General features: G+C 42.3%; 1 protein-coding gene across 1 annotated transcript in view; it reads right to left on the bottom strand.

Annotated features, from left to right (window-relative positions):
* Positions 1–27,804, bottom strand: part of LOC126474885 (cilia- and flagella-associated protein 45-like) — a 93,894-nt gene that overhangs the window by 19,838 nt on the left and 46,252 nt on the right. The window contains exons 5-6 of the mRNA XM_050102378.1: positions 14,502–14,675; positions 2,567–2,782 (exon numbers count right to left, since the gene is read on the bottom strand). Coding sequence (XP_049958335.1) covers positions 2,567–2,782; positions 14,502–14,675 — 390 coding nt within the window. The remainder of the gene's footprint in view (positions 1–2,566; positions 2,783–14,501; positions 14,676–27,804) is intronic.

The following is a 27,804-nucleotide window of genomic DNA, read 5'->3' as shown; positions in this document are numbered from 1 at the left end:
AGGCCTGATGGAATACCTGTCAGATTCTATCCTGAATTCTCGGATGAGCTAGCCCCTCTTCTAACTATAATCTATTGTAGATTCCTCAGACAAAAAACCGTGCCCAGTTCTTGGAAAAACCGTACCCAGTTCTTGGGAAAAGCACATTACACCCTTCTACAGGAATGGTAGTAGAAGTGATTGACAAAACTGCTTCCCAATATCCTTGACATCGATTTGTTGTAGAATCTTAGAACATATTCTGAGCTCAAACATAATGAGGTACCTCGAACAGAATGACCTCCTCAATGCCAACCAGCATGGATTCTGAAACCAATGACCTTGTGAAACCCAACTGGCACTTTTCCCGCATGACGCATTGAAAGTTTTGGATCAAGGCAGGCAGATAGATTTCCAACAAGCATTTAACTCAGTACCACATCTACACATATTGTCAAAAGTACAATCATATGACATATCAAGTGGAATTTGTGACTGGATTGGGGGCTTTTTCTTAGGGAGGATGCAGCATGTTACCCCGTGTAGACACTCATCGTCAGATGCAGACGTAAGTTCAGGTGTGCCCCAGGTAAGTTTGTTGGGACCCTTGCTGTTCACGTTGTATATTAATGACCTTGCGACTAACATTTATAGTAACCTCAGACTTTTTGCAGATGATACAGTTATCTATAATGAAGTACTGTCTGAAATAAACTGCAGAAATATTCAGTCAGGTCTCGATAAGGTTTCCAAGTGGTGCAAAAATTGGCAACTTCCTATAAATGTTCAAAAATGTAATATTGTGCACTTCACACAATGAAAAAATGTAGTATCCTTTGACTATAATATAAATGAGTCACTGTTGCAATCGCCCAACTCATACAAATACTGGAGTGTAACACTTGGTAGCGATATTAAATGGAATTATCACATAGGTTCAGTCGTGGCTAAAGCAGGTCATAGACTTTGGTTTATTAGCAGAATACTGGGGAAGTGCAATTGGTCTACAAAGGAGATTGCCAATAAATCACCAGTGTGACCAGTTCTAGAATACTGCTCAAATGTGTGGGACCTGTACCAAATTGGACCAACAGGGAATACTGAACGTGTACAGAGAAGGGCAGCATGAATGGTCACAGGTTTGTTTGATCCGTGGTGAGTCACAGAGATACTGAAGGAACTGAATGGGAAGATTCTTGAAAACAGACATTAACTATCCCAAGAAAGTCTATCAAAACAAATTTTCAAGAGCTGGCTTTAAATGATGACTCTAGGAATACCGGTATATTACAACCTCCTATGTATCACTCACATAGGGATCTTGAGGATAAGATTAGAATAATTACTGCACACACAGAGGCATTCAAACAATCATTCTTCCCATGCTGAATATGTGAATGGAACTGGAAGAAGCCATAATAACTGGTACAGTGGGACATACCCTCTACCATGCACTCAACAGTGGTTTGCAGAGTATAGCTGTAGATTTAGATGGTATGGTAGACATAGGGATACGCATGTAGTTAGAATGGCAGTGACTGTTGCATAAAGATTTTACTTTTGTAAAGATTTACTATTCTGATTATGAGATTTGTACTGCACATTATTAAGGAGATTTGGGTGTTCTTGGAATTATCTGGGATTTCCTTGTGGCCCATGCATGTAATATATTTTGTTTGGATTGATTTGAATGGTTACAAGAGAATTTTTTGACTGCTACCTATTTATTTAGGACATTTATCTTTATGTCAGCTAATCTGAAATAACAGCTAAAATTGTATGTCCAATAATTAAATTGGAGAAAGAAGTGCAATTTTGAGTGTGTGTTACTTCAACAGGTTAATAACTTTAAACTTTTGTTTGAAAAATAAACTAGAAATAGCGATATTCAACTTACAAACTTTTCTCATTTCAGATCTGGCAGTAATATGGTACAGTATTTTATTTTGGGGTTTTAACCATAAATGTATTTGTTTATGGCACAAGGAACATTATAACTAAATTAAAAATCACTTTAGTTGTAGCTAATGTACTCCCCCTCCCCGGTGTAGTTTCAGAGGCTTTACAGCTCCATCATTATCAGGTGCCACTCGATGAACTGTATGGTGGGCAGGCTCACGACTTCACAATTTATTGGAAGGCACCTGATTATGCAGCTGTAAGGCCTCCAAAACTATCCATGAAAGAAAAAGAGAATGTTAGCTACAACTGCAACAGATTTTTAATTCAGTTCTCATGATTCACAGTTGTGGGCGTTCTCCAAATCAGATTTTGTTTACAATGAACATTGTTACAGACATGAGTAATGGATGTAAGCCTCCCTTCCAGGAATTTTATGTATGTGTTAAAGGACATATATCACAGGCCACATTCACAGTGATAACTCTCTCCCACTACAAGATCACTTGGAGTATACTGAGCTCAAAATCACAATTATAACTGCCTGCAAGGAGAAACATACATTCTCTGAATGCCTTTTTTTTTTTTTTTTTTTTTTTTTTTTTAGGTACTTTCTCGGCATAGTGTGCCTGTATTTTTTACCAGTATCTAAGGCAATCCTACAATCCTACAGAACTTATGTTCTTACCTGTAATCTCTTCAGTTGCTCCTGTCTTTCCTTTTCTGCGAGCTGCTCCTGTATCTTCTGCACTTTCTCAAATTCCTGCTTTTCCCTTGCAATCTCCAGTGCTTGAATGCGCTGTCTCTCTTTGACTTGCTCAGCAAGTGCCTTCTTAAGCTCCTCATCTGTCTGTGCTTTCTTGCGGACAGCCTCTAGCTCTCTTCGACGCCACTCACGTTCCATCTAGCATTTTGAGGCCGCCAAAAACAAACCTTGTCAGTCATGATTATCACAGAAGAAACATATCTGTAAACTATAGGAGTAGATTAAAAAAAGAAATAGAAGACATGAACATTCCCAAACTCTAAACTGAAAAATATAGGAAACATAGTGTTAAGAAACCAAAAATATGACTCGACATAAGAAACAATGAAAAAGGCCAGGATTGACTAATCCAGGAGAATTACTTTTCAAAGGACACATTATGGCCCAGCAAAATACACTATCTGATCAAAAGTATCTAGACAGCTATTGATGGACATTAATATGGGGCGTGTCCATCCTTCGCTTTGATGACAGCTTGAACTCTGCTCGAGACATTTTCAGTGAGCTGTCTGAATGTCTGTGGAGGAATGGCAGCCCATTCTTCCTCAAGAGCTGAACTCAGATAAGATAGTGACATTGGACATTGGGGTCTGGAATGGAAACAATGTTCTAACTCACCCCAAAGGTGTCCCATTGAGTGTTAAGATACTGATGTTGGACACTGGGACCTGGAATGAAAACAATGTTCTAATTATTCATCCCTAAGGGCCCAGGGCTTTACATTAGGATTCTGGGCAGGCCAGTCCTTTTCAAGGTTGTTATTGTCCACAAACCATTGCCTCACAGATGCTGCTTTATGACAGGGTGATTGTCGTGCTGATACAAACAGTCATCATATCCAAACTATTCCTTTACTGTAGCAGTACATAATGCTGTAAAATTTGTTCATATTCTTCTGAGTTTAGCATTTTCTTAAGCGAAATAAGCGTACTACATCCTATCCTTGAAAACCCCCCATACAGTAACACCATCTCCTCCATATCTACTGTTGGCACTAACATGATAGGTCATGTTCTCCTAGCATTCATCAAACTCAAGCCCTTCCATTGGGGCTGTCACAGGGTACAGCATGATTCATCACTCCAAATCACTCATTTCCAGTCAACCATTGTCCAGCAGCATTGCTCTTCACACCTCAAACATTGCTTAGCAATGACTACAGAAATATGTTTCTTATGAGGAGCTGCTTGACCAATGTACACCAATCTTTTTAATTCTCTACGAACAGTCACTGTCCTTGCTTGATCACTGGTAGCACTTCGGAACTCATGAGTTATTCATTCCACAGATTTCATGCAACTTTTTACAATCATCCTCCCAATGCTTGATGGTCTCTGTCCATCAGTACATGAGTTCTGTCTGGTCTTGGTTTAGTTGTGTTTGTTCTTCACATTTCCACTTCAAAACCACATCCAACAACAGTCGATGTGGGCTGCTTTAGAAGGGCTGAAATGTCCATGATGGATTTTTTGCTCAGGTGACATTCAATGACTAGTCCACATTTGAAGTCACTGAGCTCTCCTGAGTGACTCACTCTGCTGTTACAACTCCTCTACCAGCAACTTATCACCACCACTCCCCAAACAGACAGGACTCCCTTGCCCTGTGTTGTGTTAAGTAAGAGCATGAAGTGCTTTGCCTTCAGTTGATGTGTGGTTGTCTTCTTCTTTCCCTGACTTCTGTTAGTGCCTTTAGAGACTGTTGGGTCTTCTTTCCTCTGCCACCAGTAGATGCACGTTTCTTTTGAAATTGTATTTGAGCTAAGTGCCTTGGATTCTGTGTGAGGGTGAACCTTGTCACTGTTAAGCTGTCACAGTTCACCACATTTCTGGTCACCATGTTGTTGGACAACTGTTTAGGTTGTCGACAATCATTTGAAACTGCCAATGCACCAGATGTATGCTGCCACTATTTTATATAGCACTGCATCACAAACATACAGCACTAATTGTACTCATGTAGTCCATGGTAGGTCCACTGTACGTATATAGGATAGACAGACGACCCAAGCATGGAGTCTTAGGTGATGCCAGCCTGGATTTAATATTACATGGAGATAATAGACCCAGCTCATGCATGTAATGTGTGGTCTTGGAGGCTGCTGTGTATCAGCTGCACATATGATGTTGGGAGTCCCAGCAAGAGCTTGTACAGAAAACCCTCATGCTATACAGAGTCAACTGTTTGTAGGACATTCAGCAGGAGGTCTCCGAAGTACTGTGAGTGGTCTGTTGCTTCCATGGCCTCTTCAACCAGACGAAGGAGTTGGTGAGTGGTGGAATGTCCATGATGAAAAGCATACTGGACATCAAGAGGAATGTCTTCATCTTCAGTATGTTGGAGCAGGCAATTCAGGTAGGCCCTCTTGGAAACTTTCAATAGTGCTGGCAGCAAGCTGATGGGTCTGTAGCTTTTGGGAGCTCATACAGCCTCACAAGGCTTTGGAATGGCAACTATCTCTGCATGCTTCCAGGCTTTTGGGTAAATTCCAGTCTCTTTGACAGAGCTGAAGATTCCAGATATGTGTTTAGTTGCAGCATCTGCTTCAACATGTTGTTGTGTTGATGACGTCAGCTTCCCTTGACTTCTGTGTATTGAGAAAGTTGAGTTGCTGGTGGACCTCATTGGCTGTGATTGGTCCAATGTTGTCTTCTTCCTCTTTGGCAGCAAGGAAGGGTGGGAGACAGTTGTTGACTACGGCGATTTAGTTGTCACCCAAAGATTATCAATGAATGTGAATGTGTCACTGCATACATCAGCTAGACCTTCTGCTTTCACGTTCAGTTCAATGATCACTTCATTGCCCACTTGAAGAGGTAGCATGTGGAGAGTTTACCTCACAAAATGTTTGGTACCTTGCCAAGCAGTTCCATCATCGATGCATAGTGCAGTAATCCTGTCTACCCTTGCTTAGTTACAATGCTCTTCTAGTTCCTTTTTGGCATCTCACTGCATGCTATTTAAAAGCCTTTTTGTTGCAGAATTCTGGCTGTGCTGATAATTATGTCATACTCTGTTCCTTTCTGCAATGCCCTCTATTAGGTGCTTTGAAAGTGACAGACACAAAGTTGATCTATGTGTGGCATTCCAAGTGGCATCCAAGTATAGAGCTTTCTTGATTCTACATCACCTGGATTGGGTACTTGTGGTAATTCAGCTGCCAGCTGCACCGTGTAACTGTCCCAGTCTGTCTTCTTGGAGGAATCCCATGTTTTGGAGTCCAGGTTAGGTCAACTTCTAGACAGAACAAGGTACATGGTTGGAAGATATCACACTGTCTACCTTTGCATATATGTGATGCAGTACTAGTTTGAAGATTCCATTGTCAATTATATTAGGTTGTCCTTAGCTGGGATAAATGGTAGGTTGGCACAGCCCCTGCATCACCATGTCATGATTCTTGATGGCATCCAGTACTAACTGCCACTGGTACTGCTGATCCTGGAATCCCAGTGGCGTACTTCACGTTGAAATCACATTCCCGGAAAGACTTCCTTGCAAGGGACAGCAATGGCTTGAAGTCTCCATTATCCAGTGGTGTTCTCAGCAGTTGGAATCCGGTTTTAAAGGTGATGCAATGCAACCCTGTGCAGTGTCAAAAGCAAATGCAGTTGCTTCAACAGTCATGAGTGCTGACAGATGTAGAAGACCATGGCATAACATGGAACAAATGTAAACTGTAGTTCCCCCACTGACTTTAGGGTGACCAGACCAGTAGTAGCACCAGTTGCGTACTCTGACATTGATGCCTGGTTTAATATTCATTTTTGAGATGAGCCAGCACTGCCTGGATGCTGTATTAGTTAATTAGTGCTCTTGATGCAGGTTGCGATAGCATGGTGCACCATTGGCACTGGTTTGAGCATTGAGCAGTGGTCTGCATCTAAACTTGGAAAGTGCACGTCATGTTTTGTTGCGTTCAATGTGCATTCCCAGTTGCACAACCACTCTCTGAGTGGGGCACTGCAGAAGGCATCAGCAGCACTAGACTGACCTCATGATAGTTCATGAGCTTTGTGTTGCTTATTAAAAGAAATAACTCTTGAGCAATCAGTATAACAGCTTAAGAGCTTATACATCCAAGCTGCTGACAAGAATAATATACAGAAGAATGGAAAAGAGAATTAACAATACATTAGATAATGATGAGTTCAGCTTTAGGAAAGGTAAAGGCGCCAGAGAGGCAATTCTGACATTGCAGCTGATAATGAAAGGAATACTAAAAAAAAATCAAGACATGTTCACAGCATTTGTTGACCTGGAAAAAACATTTGACAATGTCAAATGGTGCAAGATGTTCAAAATTCTGAGAAAAATAGGGATAAACTATAAGGAGAGATGTGTAATATACAACGTGTGCAAGAGCCAAGAGGGAATAATAAGAGTAGACGACCAAGAATGAAGTTGGATTAAAAGGTTGTGAGACAGGAACGTAGTTTTTGCCTCTCCTGTTCAATCTGTACAGTGAAGAAGAAATTATGGGAATACAAGAAGCGCTCAGGAGTGGAATTAAAATTCAAGGCCAAAGGACATCAGTGATACAATTTGCTGATGATGTTGCTATCCTGAGTGAAAGTGAAGAAGAATTACATGATCTGCTGACTGGAATGAACCGTCTAATGAGTACAGAATATGGACTGAGAGTAACTTGAAGAAAGCTGAAAGTAAAGAGAAGTAGCACAAATGAGAACAGTGAGAAACATAACACAAGGATTTATGGTAATGAAGTAGATGAAGTTAAGGAATTCTGCTACCTAGGCAGCAATGATGGACAGAGCAAGGAAGAATCAAAAGCAGACTAGCACTGGCAAAAAATGGCATTCCTGGCCAAGAGAAGTCTACTACTATCCAACAAAGGCCTTAATTAGAGATAGTCGACATGCAAGTCGCTGAAGTGGCATCAAATCGAAAGACTTGCACCCGGCGAATGGTCTACCCAATGGGTGGCCCTAGTCACACGACATTTATTTATTAGAGAGAGAAATTTCTGAGAATGTATGTTTGGAGCACAGCAATGTATGGTAGTGAAACATGGACAGTGGGAAAACTGGAACAGAAGAGAATTGAAGCATTTGAGGTGTGGTCTACCTGACGGGTGGCCCCAGTCACATGACATTTATTTGTTAGAGAGAGAAATTTCTGAGAGTGTATGTTTGGAGCACAGCATTGTATGGTAGTGAAATGTGGACTGTGGGGAAACTGGAACAGAAGAGAATTGAAGCATTTGAAATGTGGTGCTATAGACAATTGTCGAAAATTAGATGGACTGATAAGGTAAGGAATGAGGAGCTTCTGCACAGAATCGGAGCGGAAAGGAATATGTGGAAAACATTGACAAGGAGAAGGGACAAGGTGATAGGAAATCTGTTAAGACATCAGGGAATGGCTTCCATGGTACTAGAGGGAGCTGTAGAGGGCAGAAGCTGTAGAGGAAGACAGATATTGGAATACATCCAGCAGATAATTGAGGACATAGGTTGCAAGTGCTACTCTGAGATGAAGAGATTGGGATAGGAAAGAAATTCGTGGAGGGCCACATGAAGCCAGTCAGAAGACTGAGGACTAAAAAAAAAAGAGAGAGAGAGAAAAGAAAGTGGGTGCAGATGGGCTTCTGTATGCAGAGGTCAAGGCACATTCATTGGTATGGTGCTCCCCATTACACTTGACACATTGAGGAGGTATGGCACAATGGTGAGTGACATAATCCTCTTACTGTGATGGTGGTGCTTGGTGTTAGGCCTTCCATTGTCACTCAGTAGGTACACACAGATGTGACACTATAGATTTTCCTGTTCTCTACTGTCAGGAACAATGACGAGAATCACGATTATCTTTTTGTGTATCCTTGGTGATTTCATGTCAGACACTGATTGCTCATTGTATCTTGTGATAACTACTTCATCCAGGATGTAGCATGGGTCAATGGAGTTTGGGAATCCTCTAAATATGACCTTGATAGGTTTCTTGGGAGCCAATGCATATGAGTAGAAACTGAAGTTACTGTTGATGAAATGTAAATGTTGCGTGACTAGGGCCTCCTGTCAGGTAGACCGTTCGCTGGGTGCAAGTCTTTCGATTTGACACCACTTCAGCAACTTGCGTGTTAATGGGGATGAAATGATGATGATTAGGACAACACAACACCCTGTCCCTGAGTGGAGAAAGTCTCTGACCCAGCCAGGAATTGAACCAGGCCCTTAGGATTGACAGTCTGTCACACTGACCACTCAGCTACCGGAGGCAGACACTGTTGATAAGGAAGCCAGTTACAACAGCATGATCTTCAGCAATGTGTAGGAAAATCTTGTAGAGATCCTTTCCTGCATATCTGACAAAGAAGAAGTTGCTCGCCAGATTCTATTTGATGGGATGGTAAAGCATCAAGTACTCTCCTCTATAATGGATTGGAACTGGAGGCAGTTTGGTTCCCCTTGCATGTGATGCAGCACTGGTGGTTGCACTTGGCATCCCCTTGCATGTGATGCACCATTGGTGATTGTAGTTGGCATGTCTTCTGAGACTGGAAGTATGACAATCTGGTTGTCTGTGAATTCAGTTTAGGGCGTAGTTCCTATCTGTACAAGTGGCGCCATTTTGCTTCAAAGAATAAATCCATCAGCCTCTATGCTGCAGTTGAGCGGTGTTGATGGCTGACACAGTCAGTTTCTTGCATGTTTCCACACTGACAATGCCAGACCACATATGAGCCATGTGACATCAGCAACAATCCAGTGCCTTGGGTTCAATGTCATCAATCTTGCTTCATACTATCCTATCTTGGACCCATCTGATTTTCATGTTTTTATAAAACTTAAAGAACATCTTTGATGACTTCATTTTGGTAGTGATGAAGCAATGCAAGCAGAGGTGAGTTTATGGCTCTGTTAACAAAGTCAATCATTCTGCAGTGACAGTAGCTACAAACTGATGTCTTATTGGCAGAAATGTGTTCACTGGCAGGGTAACTATCTTGGGAAATAACTATGTAGACATGATGAAGAAAGATGTAGAATTTTAATAATGTTTGTTTTATTTAAAAAGCCTTAAGTGTTTTCACATTAAAAATTTGGGGGCAATACTTTCCAGCACACCCTCATATTTTGTTGAGAGAGTGTTGGAGAGAGTTGTGATGAGGATTTGGGATGTCATGGAAAGTGACACATGCATCCCACAACAAGGATCATATAAAATTGTTTTAATCTGCCAGGAATTTTCACATCAGTACACACTCCACTGCAGAGTGAAAATTTCATTCTGGAAACATCCCCCAGACTGTGGCTAAGCCATGTCTCCGTGATATCCTTTCTTCCAGGAGTGGTAGTTCTGCAACGTTCGCAGGAGAGCTTCTGTGAAGTTTGGAAAGTAGGAGACGAGGTACTGGCAGAAGTAAAGCTGTGAGGATGGAGCATGAGTCGTGCTTGGGGAGCTCAGCTGGTAGAGCACTTGCCTGCGAAAGGCGTAGGTCGCAAGTTCGAGTCTCGGTCCGGCACACAGTTTTAATCTGCCAGGAAATTTCATATCAGTGCACACTCTGCTGCAGAGTGAAAATCTGACTCTGGAAACATCCCCCAGGCTGTGGCTAAGCCATGTCTCTGTGATATCCTTTCTTCCACGAGTGCTAGTTCTGCAATGTTAGCAGGAGAGCTTCTGTGAAGTTTGGAAAGTAGGAGACGAGGTACGGGCGGAAGTAAAGCTGTGAGGACGGGGCGTGGGTCATACTTGGGTAGCTCAGTTGGCAGAGCACTTGTCCACAACAGGCAAGGTCCTGAGTTCAAGTCATGGTCCAGCACACAGTTTTAATCTGCCAGGAAGTTTCATTTCCCAGTTCTTCAATAACATTCAGTTGAAGTCCGCCTCCGTAGCGTAGCGGTATCGTTTCCACCCACCACGCAGGGAGTCCGGGTTTTATTCCCAGCAGGGGACTGGGTGTTGTGTGTCCTTCATCATCAGTTTCATCATCACTGATCCATAAGTTGCTGAAGTGGCGTCAATTGAAAAAAAGGACTTGCAATACGACAGCCAAACTCTGCCTCATGCCGTATGATCATTTCATTTTTTCATTCAGTTGAAATTTCATGTCAGTCTGAACAATGATTCTTTTTTACAGTGTTTTCAAACTGGAACTTTTAATTATAATCACCCTGAATAAAAGTGGAATTATGTTAAGTAGCAAAAATTACAGAAAGCAGCATATGACATTTGCACACATTTCTATTTGTTTCTGCAAGTTTTGCGCATTTGGCATTGTGTGCAAGGAAGTCAGTCTACATGTCAGCCTTTTCGTTGTTGTTGTTGTGGTCTTCAGTCCAGTGACAGGTTTGATGCAGCTCTCCATGCTACTCTATCCAGTGCAAGCCTCTTCATCTCCGAAAAACTACTGCAACCTACATCCTTCAGAATCTGCTTAGCGTATTCATCTCTTGGTATCCCTCTATGATTTTTACCCTCTTCGCTTCCCTCCAGCACTAAATTGGTCATTCCTTGATGCCCCAGAATGTGTCCTAGCGACCGATCCCTTCTTCTAGTCAAGTTGTGCCACAAATTCTTCTTCTCCTCAATTCTGTTGAGTACCTCCTCATTAGTTACATGATCTAACCATCTATTCTTCAGCATTCTTGTATGGCACCACATTTTGAAAATTTATATTCTTTTCTTGTCTAGGCTGTTTATTATCCATGTTTCACTTCCATACATAGCTACACTCCATACAAATTCATTCAGAAAAAACTTCCTTACACTTAACTCTATATTTGATGTTAATAAATTTCTCTTCTTCAGAAACACTTTTCTTGCCATTGCCAGTCTACATTTTATATCCTTTCTACTCCGATCATCATCAGTTATTTTGCTCCCCAAATAGCAAAACTCCTTCACAACTTTAAGTGTCTCATTTCCTAATCTAATTCCCTCAGCATCACCTGATTTAATTCAACTACATTCCATTATCCTCATTTTGCTTTTGTTGATGTTCATCTTATATCCTCCTTTCAAGACACTGTCCATTCTGTTCAGCTGCTCTTCCAGGTCTTTTGCTATCTCTGACAGAAGTACAATGCTGTCGGCAAACCTCAAAGTTTTTATTTCTTCTCCATGGATTTTAATTCCTACTCCAAATTGTTCTTTTGTTTCATTTACTGCTTGCTCAATATACAGATTGAATAACATCACAGATAGGCTATAACACTGTCTCACTCCCTTCTCAGCTACTGCTTCCCTTTCATGCACCTCGCCTCTTACGACTGCTACCTGATTTCTGTATGAACTGTAAATAGCCTTTTGCTCCCTGTATTTTATCCCTGCTGTCTTGCTGTCTTCAGACTTTGAAACAGGGTATTCCATTCAACATTGTCAAAAGCTTTCTCTAAGTCTATGTATGCTAAAAACGTAGATTTGCCTTTCCGTAACCTATCTTCTAAGATAAGTCATAGGGGCACTATTGCCTCGTATGTTCCAACATTTCTACAGAATCCAAACTGATCTACCCCTAGGTCGGCTTCTACCAGTTTTTCCATTCATCTGTAACGAATTTGAGTTAGTATTTTACAACCATAACTTATTAAACTGATAGTTCGGTAATTTTCACACCTATCAACACCTGCTTTCTTTGGGATTGGAATTATTATAATCTTCTTGAAGTCTGAAGGTATTTTGCCTGTCTCATACAGCTTGCCCACCAGATGGAAGAGTTTTGTCATGGCTGGCTCTCCCAAGGCTATCAGTAGTTCTAATGGAATGTTGCCTACTCCCGACGCCTTGTTTTGACTTAAGTCTCTCAAGGTTCTGTCAAATTCTTCATGCAGTATCATATCTCCCATTCCATCTTCATCTATGCCCCCTTTCATTTCCATAATATTGCCCTGAAGTACATCACCCTTGTATAGACCCTCTATATATTCCTTCCACCTTTCTGCTTTCCCTTCTGTGCTTGGGTTCCGTTTTCCATCTGAGCTCTTGATATTCATGCAGGTGGTTCTCTTTTCTCCAAGGGTCTCTTTAATTTTCCTGTAGACAGTATCCATCTTACCCCTTGTGATACATGCTTCTACATCCTTACATCTGTCTTCTAGCCATTCCCGTTTAGCCATTTTGCAGTTTCTGTGAATTTCATTTTTGAGACATTTGTATTCCTTTTCGCCTGTTTCATTTTCGTAAGCCATTCAAATGGTGTTTATGTGCCAGTTGGTTGTATGGAATCAGTTCAGTAATATGGGTCAATATGAAGATATGACACGCTGGTAGAAAGTAGCAATCATTTTTAGACATGCCTATGTCCAAGATTTTGGTGTCTGAGTGATTGATTTCTTAATTCATCTATGACACAATGTATGCTGTATGAATGTTGTCAGTTTTTCATATAATGTTTCCTGTTAAGTAACATACACGATTTCTTAATTTTTCTTTAGTTCTTATATTTAGTTTCATGGCAATTCTAGTTGTGTCATCAATGTGGCTGACCAATATGTCTATAAGGAATGGTGTATCACTTGCAGCCATGTAACATGCCTTATGAACAGTGCCACAAAAAGATCCTAGCCAACATCTCGGAGATGAGTCTTACACCTTGTAATGACAGTCAGTTTCACGCCAGAAAGGCATTGCCAATGCCAGAGAATGCAGGAGCGTGTTAGTCAGCTTCCCAGCAAACATCTTGAAGTGAAATACATGCAGTAGGTATTCAGAATAGGGCACATCGCAAAATGCCATTTCTCGCAGTGGCACAAAAAGTTGTTCGTCCACAATGGACCAAACAACACAGAAATTTGACAGTGCCTGACTGTCGATGTCTAGAGTGATCAAACATATCACAGTTTCACCTATTTTCAAATGATGCAAGGTATCAAGTCCACCAATGGCCCAAGGAGGCATTTAGCTGGCAGTGTGAGGATGTAATTCAGCCTAAAGGTAGTTTTGTGGTGTTTTTCTTGTCATGACTTTGACCCACTGATTCAAGACAGAGAGAACATGAATCAGGATGTTTAGTTCAACATTCTCAATGACCAAATGTTGCCCTTTCTTCCACACCTTCATGATAAGTCTACTGTGGACACTCAAGAGTCTTACAAGATGATGACAGCCATATCACAGAGCAGAATACACGTATTCCCAGTTTGATGCATACTCAGGAACACCATCACACCTGAACTGCCCTGCTAAATCACTCAGTCTTATTCCCATAGGAAATGCCTGAGACTATACAGAGCAATAGGTGAAACATAGCATTCAACATCCCTGCAATTTTGTAGATCTATTGGGTCTAATAATCAATGAGTAGCTTCAGCTAAATATGGCATACCTGAAGAAACTTGTGGAGTCCCTCCCTACTCAAATTAAAGCTACTGCCTAGGTTGGAGAGGGTGTTACATGGTATTGGCATGATTCTTCCAGAGGGTGACTAATTTCTTGTCCAGTGTGCTTATTTCTCGGAACAAAATACTTCACTGCCAACTCCTGCAAATGAGTAATGCCTCTCATCTGAAGTATATATGTCTGCGAAGACAAGCCTCTATTCTGAAGAAGGGTGTGAGTTCAAAAGCTCGGCAGTAATGACTTCCATTTTCATTGACTTGTCTCTAAGTTGAGTGGGTGTTCTCTCTATAGCTTTCCGGTCACAAGATTAAAACTTCAGAGTACAAAGTTAATCTGTTGTCACAACAGCAAAAATACAATCACTACATCATATGTGAATAAAGCAGTAGTAATGTTCATCAATTTCTTCTATCTACTCTTTTTGTATGTTTAAATATTCTAAAGCTAGAGATTCAACAGTGTTTGCTGCTTCATGTGGGAGTATCAGTCCTAGTCTAACTGCCTCTTCTTATTGTCATTTGGTATTTTATGAACTGTATTTATAAATTACCTCATCTTGTACTCGCTGTGCGTATATTTCTTCCATTTTTTCTTGCAATTCTTGTTGCCGTTCTTGCAAAGAACGTAAACGGGCCAGTTCCTGTTCTTTTGCCAGTCTTAACTTCTCTTGCTGTTGTTGACGAGATCTATGTTGAGCCGCCTTTCGGCATAAGTATTCCTGAACCTGCAAAATTTTTGTTTTTAATGGTCAATGCTAAAAACATATGAAATATCAGAGTGTAACATATTGATATAATAATTATAGACACATTAATCATTCTAAAACAAAGAGCAGCATAATTATTGCATTTCTTAGCACTAAGAATTTCTGTAAAATAAGTTTCACAAAAATTTATTCACAAAATATTGGTCAAAATTTATTTTGTTACTGTGGTGTCACCGCCAGACACCACACTTGCTAGGTGGTAGCTTTAAATCGGCCGCAGTCCATTAGTACATGTCGGACCCGCGTGTCGCCACTGTCAGGGATCGCAGACCAAGCGCCACCACAAGGCAGGTCTCGAGATACGGACTAGCACTCGCCCCAGTTGTACGGAGGACTTTGCTAGCGACTACACGAACGAAGACTCGCTCATTTGCAGAGCAGCTAGTTAGAATAGCCTTCAGCTAAGTCCATGGCTACGACCTAGCAAGGCGCCATTAGCATTACATTACATGAATCTACAGAGTCTCACTTGTATCATCAAGAACGCTGTATACAAATGATGGATTAAAGTTAAGTATTCCAGCAGCTACGTACTTTTCTTTATAACATTCATTACGTATCCTGTTTCAGATCTCACACCACCCTGCGTGAGTTAGCACGTGCATCTTGGCCGCCTCTTTCTATTAGTGTACGTAGTGTTGGCAAGTCTGCTGCTGGACTGTTCCTTTGGTCCTCGCCTGGACATCATACATTTGTTAGAGATTTTATAAAGTGTGAATCAACACAAAAAATGTTTGTGGACTCTTTGTCAGCAGTATACTTCAGTGGTTAGTATCTCCAGTGAAATTGGGTCAGCACAAACAACTGCACCAAAGGAAACTGTTTAATTTCCCATGAATACATGAACAGTGTAACAACCAAACAAACATAAGTTATGCTGTTATTGCTAAAATCATATTATTTCTCAATGTTATTGTCCTCAGTATGCTCGAGTCACCTACATCTGAAGTCTGCCAGAACACACACCATCATTTCCAGAAATGTATAAGAGTACTGTAATGAATAAATGTCTTAGTTCCCAGTCTTACTCCCCCTCCCCCCCCCCCCCCCCCCCTCCTTTTTGTGGATGCCTATGCTAAGCAAGTACAGTATTATGTTGGTTAATAATGGTTTCAACTGTTGACATACTTGATTAATGAAAATAGCTTTAAGGGATAAAATAGTCCCTTAACAACACAGGGATCAGTTAACACCTCTTTATTAGGAGGGTCTATACCCACAACTAACCAGTTGCACTGAGACACATGACAGCAGTGTTGGTTCTATGTTGACAGTGTTACATAGCAATATGGAAAGGTTTGCTATTGAAGATATGATCAATAAGCATCTTCTGTGTGGATTCACTAAATGCAATGGAAGAGCAGCACAATTACACTATCCTGAGCTGTTCCTGAAATGATGACATTTATAGTACGTTTACCTTGGTACACAGATGCATCTAGGACCAAAAACTGTGATTTACTACGTAAAGTATGTCTATTTGAATGTGACACTCCTCTTACACACGTTACATTACAGACTAGACTGAAAAATGATGCTGCTTTTTTAAAAAGGATTAAAAATGGCATAGCTTAACTTACCTGAAAAGTTCCCATTGTTCATTATATGTTACATACATCACTAAAAACATGACTCATTAAGTTAGAACAAACTGTTGTAATTCTGTTTGTAGTTCTATTAATATCTTACAAGCTTTTGGCTTTTGTTCTTCAAAGTATTTTATAATTCTAACACTGTATCAAGATTTTTCACAAATAACTGAAACTTTCCTGGTGTGGAATCAATATGCCAATGCTGCATGTTATTTTGGTCCTACTGCAATTAATTTCATAGGTACTGCCATATTTGTTCTGTTCAGTTTCACCATCCTTTGCCAACGCTATTCTAGATTTGAAGCAAATACTTTATACATTCTGAAATTTTCACTCTCACTGCTTAATTGAAGAGGAGCTGCTACTTTGTTATATATACTCTTCCACAAACCTATATAAGTAGCTTGTGTCTCTCTCAAGCCATATCCTCACACAACCCCAAATCCTCTTTCCACCCCCAAGAATCAGCTACAAAGAAGGATCTCCCCCCCCCCCCCTCCCCTTCATCTCACAATATCACCCTGGACTGGAACAACTAAACCACATCCTTTGCCGAGGCATTGATTACCTCTCATTCGGGGCTGTAGTAGACTGAGAAGCAGGACTCACATCCACCCACCCAGCACCTCCTATGCCAGTCCTACTCCTACAGGCTTATCCTACACCATCAGACGCCAGGCCACCTGTGAAAGCAGCCATTTCATACTCCAACTCTGTTGCAAACATTGCACAGCCTTTTATGTTAATAGGACTACCAACCAGCTGTCCACAAGGATGAATGGCCGCTGTCTAACTATTGTCAGGAACAAAGTTGACCACTTGGTTGCACAACATGCAGCTGAGCACAGCAAATTCAATTTCAATGGCTGTTTTTCAACCCAAATCATTTGGATCCTTCCCACCACTGCCATCTTCTCTGAGCACATCCTCCATTCCTGTAATTTTCCTGGTCTCACTCTCATGTAGTCCACTGTCCATGCATCCTCCACCCAACAGTTTCCCCATCCTCCATCCTGTCAACCCCTCCAATTCACGCCTCCATGTAGCCTTCAGCATGTGCTGCTTCCCACCGGCCACAAAAACTATACCTGCCACCACTCCTTCCCGCATTACTAGCCAGCAAACCAGCTCCCTCTGAGCTGCTAGCCATCCACATCCAATCCCTCTCCCTGCCTCCCACCTCCCTCAGCCATCCCATGTGACTGCCCCCACCAGAACTAGCCTTAGTTGCCACAAAATAGCACTGGCACTGTCAGTCTAGCCAGCAAAATGTAGGGGCATAGGTATATGCGTGTAAGAGTGTGTGTGTTTGTGTACTCTAGCTCACCAAAGGATAGCTACAAAAGCTAGCAAATTTTCCTTCTTTTGTGTGTGCCTATTGACGACTCAATTCTTCCGCTTTTCGGTGAGTGGTCCCCTTTAATCCTAAAGTATCATCATACAGTTAAATACATGCATGCTTCTGCAGAGTCAACTAAGCTGAGTACTTTCAATGTTAGTAGTAAGGTAGAACATTTTAAGTGTGTCACTGCACTACATTCGCTGCCTGTAACAAATACAGTGCCCAACTTATACATATGCCATTGCTCCCGACACATCACTTTCATTCTTAGTTGTTATCTTCTTGTTTGAACATTTTCCTCCTCTATTCAAACAATGCAAAAATCAAATTACCCATCTCTGGCTGCCACCCTTACTTCCACAATGACCTCCATCCGGTCAGACTATGCCACTCCTTAACCCTCACCAACATAGTCCTGCAAAACCTTATCAATCAGGCCCAAACCTCCTTGCAATACCTCCTCTCCATCTGCAAAATCCTGAATTCCTGGATCCCACATCACACATTGAAACTCTTGCCCTCCAGGAACTAGAGCAACAAACATAACACGACCTCAAAAAAGTCTCCACCCTGTTCACTTGCTACTCCCGCCTTGGGCTACCATTATCCACCACCTCCACAACAACCCCCGAACCTTCCCCATGTTCCCTCATAGCTGACACAGCCTGTCTTCCAGACCTACTACATTTATCCCATCCTCTAAAACTCCCTCCTACCACCATACAGAATCCATAATTTAAACAGAACTGAAACACAGTCATGAACCTTTCCTCCATAAGCCTTAGCCCCACAGAAATAGTCCTTTCCAAAGGCCTCACTTTTTGTCCCACTCCCAAATTCAACCATGCAGGACTTGTTACAGACTTTCTCTCCTTCTTCCAGTTCCTACAGTGGAAACACTTTTTTGCCCCCAATCCTACCTATCATTCCCCAAATCCTTCAACAAGCAAACTAATCTTACATCGGCAGAAGGGACCACAATCCACCACCTAAAAACTGATCCCAAATTTATAATCCTACATGCTGACTAAGGCTCCACCACTGTTGTTTTGACTTGCAAGGATTACCTGGCAGAAGGACTCTGCCAGCTGTCAGATTCATGCATATAGAAACCTTGCCACAGTGACCCCATTTCAGAAATCCAGCAGGATCTCCAGTCTCTCCTCAATTCCTTAGGTCCATCCCATAATCTCTCATTGGATTCCATCTCTCTCCTTACCCCTACTGCTCCTCATACCACTAACTTCTACATGCTTCCTAAATTCCATAAACCCAACCAACCAGGATGCCCCATTGCGGTCAGTTACTGCACTCCTGCTGACAGAATCTCTGCTCTCGTAGACCAACACCTTCAACTTATTACCCTCCTATACAATAGATAACAACCATTTCCTCCACTTATTTGGCACATTTCCTGTTCCTTTACCATACGATGCCCTGCTTGTCACTATTGATGCCACCTCCCTTTACATTAACATCCCTTATGCCCATGACCATACCAACACTGAACACTAACTTTCCCAACAACCAATGGATTCCAAACCTACAGCTTCCTTCCTAGTCACCATGACCAATAATACCCTCACTCGCAATGACTTCTCCTTTGAAGGCATTACCTACACTACTGGCCATTAAACTTGCTACACCAAGAAGAAATGCAGATGATAAATGGGTATTCATTGGACAAATATATTGTACTAGAACTGACACGTGATTACATTTACACACAATTTGGGTGCATATCCTGAGAAATCAGTACCCAGAACAACCACCTCTGGCCGTAGTAACAGCTTTGACACGCCAGGGCATTGAATCAAGCAGAGCTTGGATGGTGTGTACAGGTACAGCTGCCCATGCAGCTTCAACACGATACCACAGTTCACCAAGAGTAGTGACTGGAATATTGTGACAAGCCAGTTGCTTAGCCACCATTGACCAGACATTTTCAATTGGTGAGAGATCTGGAGAATGTGCTGGCCAGGACAGCAATCGAACATTTTCTGTATCCAGAAAGGCCTGTACAGGACCTGCAATGTGCAGTCGTGCATTATCCTGCTGAAATGTAGGGTTTCGCAGGGATCGAATGAAGGGTAGAGCCACGGGTCGTAGCACATCTGAAATGTAACGTCCACTGCTCAAAGTGCCGTCAATATGAACAAGAGATGACCGAGATGTGTAAGCAATGGCACCCCATACCATCACGCCGGGTGATACGCCAGTATGGCGATGACGAATACATGCTTCCAATGTGCGCTCACTGTGATGTCGCCAAACACTGATGTGACCATCATGATGCTGTAAACAGAACCTGGATTCATCCAAAAAAATGACGTTTTGACGTTGGTGCACTCAGGTTCGTCATTGAGTACACCATTGCAGGCGCTCCTGTCTGTGACGCAGCATCAAGGGTAACCACAGCCATGGTCTCCGAGCTGATAGTCCACGCTGCTGTAAACGTCGTCCAACTGTGTCATGCAGATGGTGTCATCTTGCAAACGTCCCCATCTGTTGACTCTAGGATCAAGATGTGGCTGCACGATCCATTACAGCCATTCGGATAAGATGCCTGTCATCTCGACTGCTAGTGATACGAGGCCGTTGGGATCCAGCATGGCGTTCCATATTACCCTCCTGAACCCACCGATTCCATATTCTGCTAACAGTCATTGGATCTCGACCAACACGAGCAGCAATGTCACGATATGATAAATCACAATCGTGACAGGCTACAATCCTACCTTTATCAAAGTTGGAAACGTGATGGTAGGCATTTCTCCTCCTTACATGAGGCATCACAACAACGTTTCACCAGGCAACACCGGTCAACTGCTGTTGTTGTTGTTGTGGTCTTTAGTCCTGAGACTGGTTTGATGCAGCTCTCAATGCTACTCTATCCTGTGCAAGCTTCTCCATCTCCCAGTACCTACAGCAACCTACATCCTTCTGAATCTGCTTGGTGTATTCATCTTTTGGTCTCCCTCTACGATTTTTACCCTCCACACTGCCCTCCAATAATAAATTGGTGATCCCTTGATGCCTCAGAACATGTCCTACCAACCGATCCCTTCTTCTAGTCAAGTTGTGCCACAAACTCCTCTTCTCCCCAATTCTATTCAGTACCTCCTCATTAGTTATGTGATCTACCCATCTAATCTTCAGCATTCTTCTGTAGCACCACATTTCAAAAGCTTCTATTCTCTTCTTGTCTAAACTATTTATCGTCCATGTTTCACTTCCATACATGGCTACACTCCATACAAATACTTTCAGAAACGACTTCCTGACACTTAAATCTATACTCGATGTTAACAAATTTCTCTTCTTCAGAAACGTTTTCCTTGCCATTGCCAGTCTACATTTTATATCCTCTCTACTTCGACCATCATCAGTTATTTTGCTCCCCAAATAGCAATACTCCTTTACTACTTTACGTGTCTCATTTCCTAATCTAATTCCCACAGCATCACCCGACTTAATTCGACTACATTCCATTATCATCATTTTGCTTTTGTTGATGTTCATCTTATATCCTCCCTTCAAGACACTATCCATTCCATTCAACTGCTCTTCCAAGTCCTTTGCTGTCTCTGACAGCATTAAAATGTCATCGGTGAACCTCAAAGTTTTTGTTTCTCCTCCATGGATTTTAATACCTACTCCGAACTTTTATTTTGTTTCCTTTACTGATAGGTCAATATACAGATTGAATAGCATCGGGGAGAGGCTACAACACTGTCTCACTCCCTTCCCAACCACTGCCTCCCTTTCATGTCCCTCGACTCTTATAACTGCCGTCTGGTTTCTGTACAAATTGTAAATAGCCTTTCGCTCCCTGTATTTTACGCCTGCCACCTTCAGAATTTGAAAGAGAGTATTCCAGACAACATTGTCAAAAGCTTTCTCTAAGTCTCAAAATGCTAGAAACATAGGTTTGCCTTTCCTTAATCTAGCTTCCAAGCTTCTAAGACAAGTCGTAGGGTCAGTATTGCCTCGCGTGTTCCAATATTTTTACAGAATCCAAACTGATCTTCCCCGACGTCAGCTTCTACTAGTTTTTCCATTTGTCTGTAAAGAATTCACGTTAGTATTTTGCAGCTGTGACTTATTAAACTCATAGTTCAGTAATTTTCACATCTGTCAACACCTGCTTTCTTTGGGATTGGAATTATTACATTCCTCTTGAAGTCTGAGGGTATTTCACCCGTCTCATACATCTTGCTCACCAGATGGTAGAGTTTTGTCATGACTGGCTCTCTCAAGGCTGTCAGTAGTTCTAAGGGAACTCCTGGGGCCTTGTTAAGATTCAGGTCTTTCAGTGCTCTGTCAAACGCTTCACGCAGAATTATATCTCCCATTTCATCTTCATCTACATCCCATTCCATTTCCATAATATTGTCCTCAAGTACATCACCCTTGTATAGACCCTCTATATACTCCTTCCACCTTTCTGCTTTCCCTTCTTTGCTTAGAACTGGGTTTCCATCTGAGCTCTTGATATTCATACAAGTCGTTCTCTTTTCTCCAAAGGTCTCTTTAATTTTCCTGTAGGCAGTATCTATCTTACCCCCAGTGAGATCAGCCTCTACATCCTTACATTTGTCCTCTAGCCATCTCTGCTTAGCCATTTTGCACTTCCTGTCGATCTCATTTTAGAGACGTTTGTATTCCTTTTTGCCTGCTTCATTTACTGCATTTTTATATTTTATCCTTTCATCAATTAAGTTCAATATTTCTTCTGTTACCCAAGGATTTCTATTAGCCCTCGTCTTTTTACCTACTTGATCCTCTTCTGCCGTCACTACTTCATCCCTCAAAGCTACCCATTCTTCTTCTACTGTATTTCCTTCCCCCATTCCTGTCAATTGTTCCCTTATGCTCTCCCTGAAACTGTACAACCTCTGGTTTAGTCAGTTTATCCAGGTCCCATCTCCTTCAGTTCCCACCTTTCTGCAGTTTCTTCAGTTTTAATCTACAGTTCATAACTAATAGATTGTAGTCAGAGTCCACGTCTGCCCCTGGAAATGTCTTACAATTTAAAACCTGGTTCCTAAATCTCTGTCTTACCATTATATAATAAATCTGAAACCTGCCAGTATCTCCAGGCTTCCTCCATGTATACAACCTTCTTTTATGATTCTTGAACCAAGTGTTAGCTATGATTAAGTTATGCTCTGTGTAAAATTCTACCAGGCAGCTTCCTTTTTCATTCCTTACACCCAATCCATATTCACCTCCTATGTTTCCTTCTCTCCCTTTTCCTACTCTCAAATTCCAGTCACCCATGACTATTAAATTTTCGTCTCCCTTCACTGTTTGAATAATTTCTTTTACTTCATCATACATTTCTTCAATTGCTTCGTTATCAGCAGAGCTAGTTGGCATATAAACTTGTACTACTGTAGTAGGCGTGGGCTTCGTGTCTATCTTGGCCACAATAATGCGTTCACTATGCTGTTTGCAATAGCTTACCCGCACTCCTATTTTTTTGTTCATTATTAAACCAACTCCTCCATTACCCCTATTTGATTTTGTATTTATAACCCTGTATTCACCTGACCAAAAGTCTTGTTCCTCCTGCCACCGAACTTCACTAATTCCCGCTATATCTAACTTTAACCTATCCATTTCCCTTTTTAAATTTTCTAACCTACCTGCCCGATTAAGGGAACTGACATTCTACGCTCCGATCCGTAGAACGCCAGTTTTCTTTCTCCTGATAATGACGTCCTCTTGCGTAGTCCCCACCTGGAGATCCGAATGGGGGACTATTTTACCTCCACAATATTTTACCCAAGAGGACGCCATCATCATTTAACCATACAGTAAGGCTGCATGCTCTCGGGAAAAATTATGGCTGTAGTTTCCCCTTGCTTTCAGAAGTTCACAGTCCCAGCACAGCAAGGCCGTTTTTGTTAGTGTTACAAGGCCAGATCAGTCAATCATCCAGACTGTTGCCCCTGCAACTACTGAAAAGGCTGCTGCACCTCTTCAGGAACCACACGTTTGTCTGGCCTCTCAACAGATACCCCTCCGTTGTGGTTGCACCTACGGTATGACTATCTGTATTGCTGAGGCACGCAAGCCTCCCCACCAATGGCAAGGTCCATGGTTCATGGGGGGGGGGGGGGCAACTGCTGTTTGTGTATGAGAAATTGGCTGGAAACTTTCCTCATGTCAGCACGTTGTAGGTGTCGCCACCAGTGCCAACCTTGTCTGAATGCTCTGTAAAGCTAATCATTTGCATATCACAGCATCTTCTTCCTGTCGGTTAAATTTCGCATCTGTAGCACATCATCTTTGTGGTGTAGCAATTTTAATGGCCAGTAGTGTACATACCAGTCCAACATGTGGCTGTGGGCACCTGCATGGCACCACCCTATGCCAATCTATTCATGGGCCACATAGAGGATTCCTTCCTAAACGCCAGAATTCAAACCACTCACCTGGTTCAGATTCATTGAAGTCATTTTCATGATCTGGATTGAGGGTGAGGACACTTTATCCACATTCCTCCAGAACCTCAACACCTTCTCCCCCATTTGCTTCAACTGGTCCAATTCAACCCAACAAGCCATGTTCCACGATGTAAACCCACCAACCACCAGCAATACCTCCACTTCAACAGCTGCCACCCATTCCACACCAAGAAGACCCTTCCATATACCCTAGCCACCCATGGCCATCACACCTACAGTGACGAGTGGTCCCTCTTGAAATATACCAAGTGTCTCATCTTTCCAATCACCCACCACCCCCCAAAGTCCCACCGTCCAGCCACAGAGGAGCATTCCCCTCATGACTCAATATCACCAGGACTGGAGCAGCTGAAACACTTTTTCTGCCAAGGTTTCAACTACCTCTTGTTGTACTCTGAAATGAGGAATTTCCTATCCATTATCTTTACCACCCCTCCCACACTGTCATTCCACCTGCCACTGAACCTACTCGATATCCTCGTCCTTCCCTACATAACCGCTGCTCCCAATCCCTCGCCTCATGGCTCATATCCCTGTTATAGGCCTCGATGCAAGACCTGTCCCATACATCCTCCCATCACCATCTACTCCAGTCCAGTCACAAGCATCACCCCCAAACCAGTCATGTGATCTACAAGCTAAGCTGCAACCACTGTGCTGCATTCAAAGTGGGCATGAGAACCAACAAGCTGCCTGTCTGCATGAATAGCCACCGACAAACTGTGGTGTGGTGTGTGTGTGTGTGTGTGTGTGTGTGTGTGTGTGTGTTTTGTCTATTTCCGACGAATGGCTTGTTGGCCAAAAGCTCACCTTCTCACAGTCTTTTTGTTGTGCCTATTTGTGACTCATCATCTTTGCTGTATGGTGAGTAGCAACTATCCTTTTCACAATACTCCTTCTCTATTCATTCGCATTAGGTTTTGCTGTCATTACTAAATGTGTTTTTCACATTTTTTATCCGTTTTATACTTACCTAGTGCTGTTTCTGTTTCTCCCTCTTTCTACTAAATTCATGTATGCAGCATTGTGTAAAAAGAGAAATTGCTTTCTGAATAAATAAGCATTATTATATGTGTCACGTTACAATGACCTCACCATACTGATTCAGTGTTACAGTCTCTCTACTTCATAATGAATGTAAATGAGAGATTTTTAATAAAAGCATAAAACTTTAAAAATTCACTGGATTAAGATATATTTTAAAGGTAAATAAGTGATAAAACTAGGATGAAAATATGGATCACAAGAAGATGGGAAGACAGGAGAAAATTATTTGAAAAGCATATGTTCTGATATGTTTCCTTTTATTCTGTGTGTACTTTCTGACTGGTAATCCATGAACTACCTGCAGTTCATCATCAGTTGTTTGACATTTAAATCTTAGCAATTACACTCCTTGACTGATTTAAAACGTCTTTCTATTTTCTGACACCATGCATTTTTTCATTTTATCATTTTCTATTTCCTTTTTGCTTCTTGAAGCCAGTGAAAGACCTGCTACAAACTTTTGAAAACTAGAGGTTTTATTTTCTAATGGTCATTCACTGTACCCTGAGACAACAACACTGCAATTAACAATGGCACACAGAGGTTAATGTGCTTAATATCACACTAGCGCAAGTGTGTGTTACAGTTAAACAAAAAGTTACATACAAAATTTGTCAGTGTGAAAATTAACAGCTTCAAGGAATCCTCAGAACCTTAGGCCCCCTACAAGACCTTTCACCTGACTCTATCAACCTCCTGACCCCACCGACACCCCGCACCCTACCTTCTACCTTCTTCCTAAAATTCACAAACCCAATCATCCTGGCCGCCCCATTGTAGCTGGTTACCAAGCCCCCACAGAACGTATCTCTGCAGACGTAGATCAACACCTTCAACCCATTACATGCAGTCCCCCATCCTTCATCAAAGACACCAACCACTTTCTCGAACGCCTGGAATCCTTACCCAATCTGTTACCCCCGGAAACCATCTTTGTAACCATTGATGCCACTTCCTTATACACAAATATTCCGCGCGTCCAGGGCCTCGCTGCGATGGAGCACTTCCTTTCACGTCGATCACCTGCCACCCTACCTAAAACCTCTTTCCTCATTACCTTAGCCAGCTTCATCCTGACCCACAACTTCTTCACTTTCGAAGGCCAGACATACCAACAATTAAAGAGAACAGCCATGGGTACCAGGATGGCCCCCTCGTACGCCAACCTATTCATGGTTCGCTTAGAGGAAGTCTTCTTGGTTACCCAGACCTGCCAACCCAAAGTTTGGTACAGATTTTTGATGACATCTTAATGATCTGGACTCACAGTGAAGAAGAACTCCAGAACTTCCTCTCCAACCTCAACTCCTATGGTTCCATCAGATTCAACTGGTCCTACTCCAAATCCCATGCCACTTTCCTTGACATTGACCTCCATCTGTCCAATGGCCAGCTTCACACGTCTGTCCACATCAAACCCACCAACAAGCAACAGTACCTCCATTATGACAGCTGCCACCCATTCCACATCAAACGGTCCCTTCCCTACAGCCTAGGTCTTCGTGGCAAACGAATCTGCTCCAGTCCGGAATCCCTGAACCATTACACCAACAACCTGAAAACAGCTTTCGCATCTCACAACTACCCTCCCGACCTGGTACAGAAGCAAATAACCAGAGCCACTTCCTCATCCCCTCAAAACCAGAACCTCCCACAGAAGAACCACAAAAGTGCCCCACTTGTGACAGGATACTTTCCGGGACTGGATCAGACTCTGAATGTGGCTCTCCAGCAGGGATACAACTTCCTCAAATCCTGCCCTGAAATGAGATCCATCCTTCATGAAATCCTCCCCACTCCACCAAGAGTGTCTTTCCACCATCCACCTTACCTTCGTAACCTCTTAGTTCATCCCTATGAAATCCCCAAACCACCTTCCCTACCCTCTGGCTCCTACCCTTGTAACTGCCCCCGGTGTAAAACCTATCCCATGCACCCTCCCACCACCACCTACTCCAGTCCTGTAACCCGGAAGGTGTACACAATCAAAGGCAGAGCCACGTGTGAAAGCACCCACATGATTTACCAACTGAACTGCCTACACTGTGAAGCTTTCTATGTGGGAATGACCAGCAACAAACTGTCCATTCGCATGAATGGACACAGGCAGACAGTGTTTGTTGGTAATGAGGATCACCCTGTGGCTAAACATGCCTTGGTGCACAGCCAGCACATCTTGGCACAGTGTTACACCATCCGGGTTATCTGGATACTTCCCACTAACACCAACCTGTCAGAACTCCGGAGATGGGAACTTGCCCTTCAGTATATCCTCTCTTCTCGTTATCCATCAGGCCTCAAACTCCGCTAATTTCAAGTTGCCGCCACTCATACCTCACCTGTCTTTCAACAACATCTTTGCCTCTGTACTTCTGCCTCGACTGACATCTCTGCCGAATCTCTTTGCCTTTACAAATGTCTGCTTGTGTCTGTGTATGTGTGGTTGGATATGGGTGTGTGTGCGAGTGTATACCTGTCCTTTTTTCCCCCTAAGGTAAGTCTTTCCGCTCCCGCGATTGGAATGACTCCTTACCCTCTCCCTTAAAACCCACATCCTTTTGTCTTTCCCTCTCCTTCCCTCTTTCCTGATGAAGCAACTGTTGGTTGCGAAAGCTAGAATTTTGTGTGTA

This window comes from Schistocerca serialis, chromosome 4, assembly GCF_023864345.2.
Source record: "Schistocerca serialis cubense isolate TAMUIC-IGC-003099 chromosome 4, iqSchSeri2.2, whole genome shotgun sequence".
In the NCBI taxonomy this organism is placed as follows: Eukaryota; Metazoa; Arthropoda; class Insecta; order Orthoptera; family Acrididae; genus Schistocerca; species Schistocerca serialis.
Note: the sequence above shows the minus strand (reverse complement) of the source record. Positions and strands in the feature narration are given on the sequence as shown.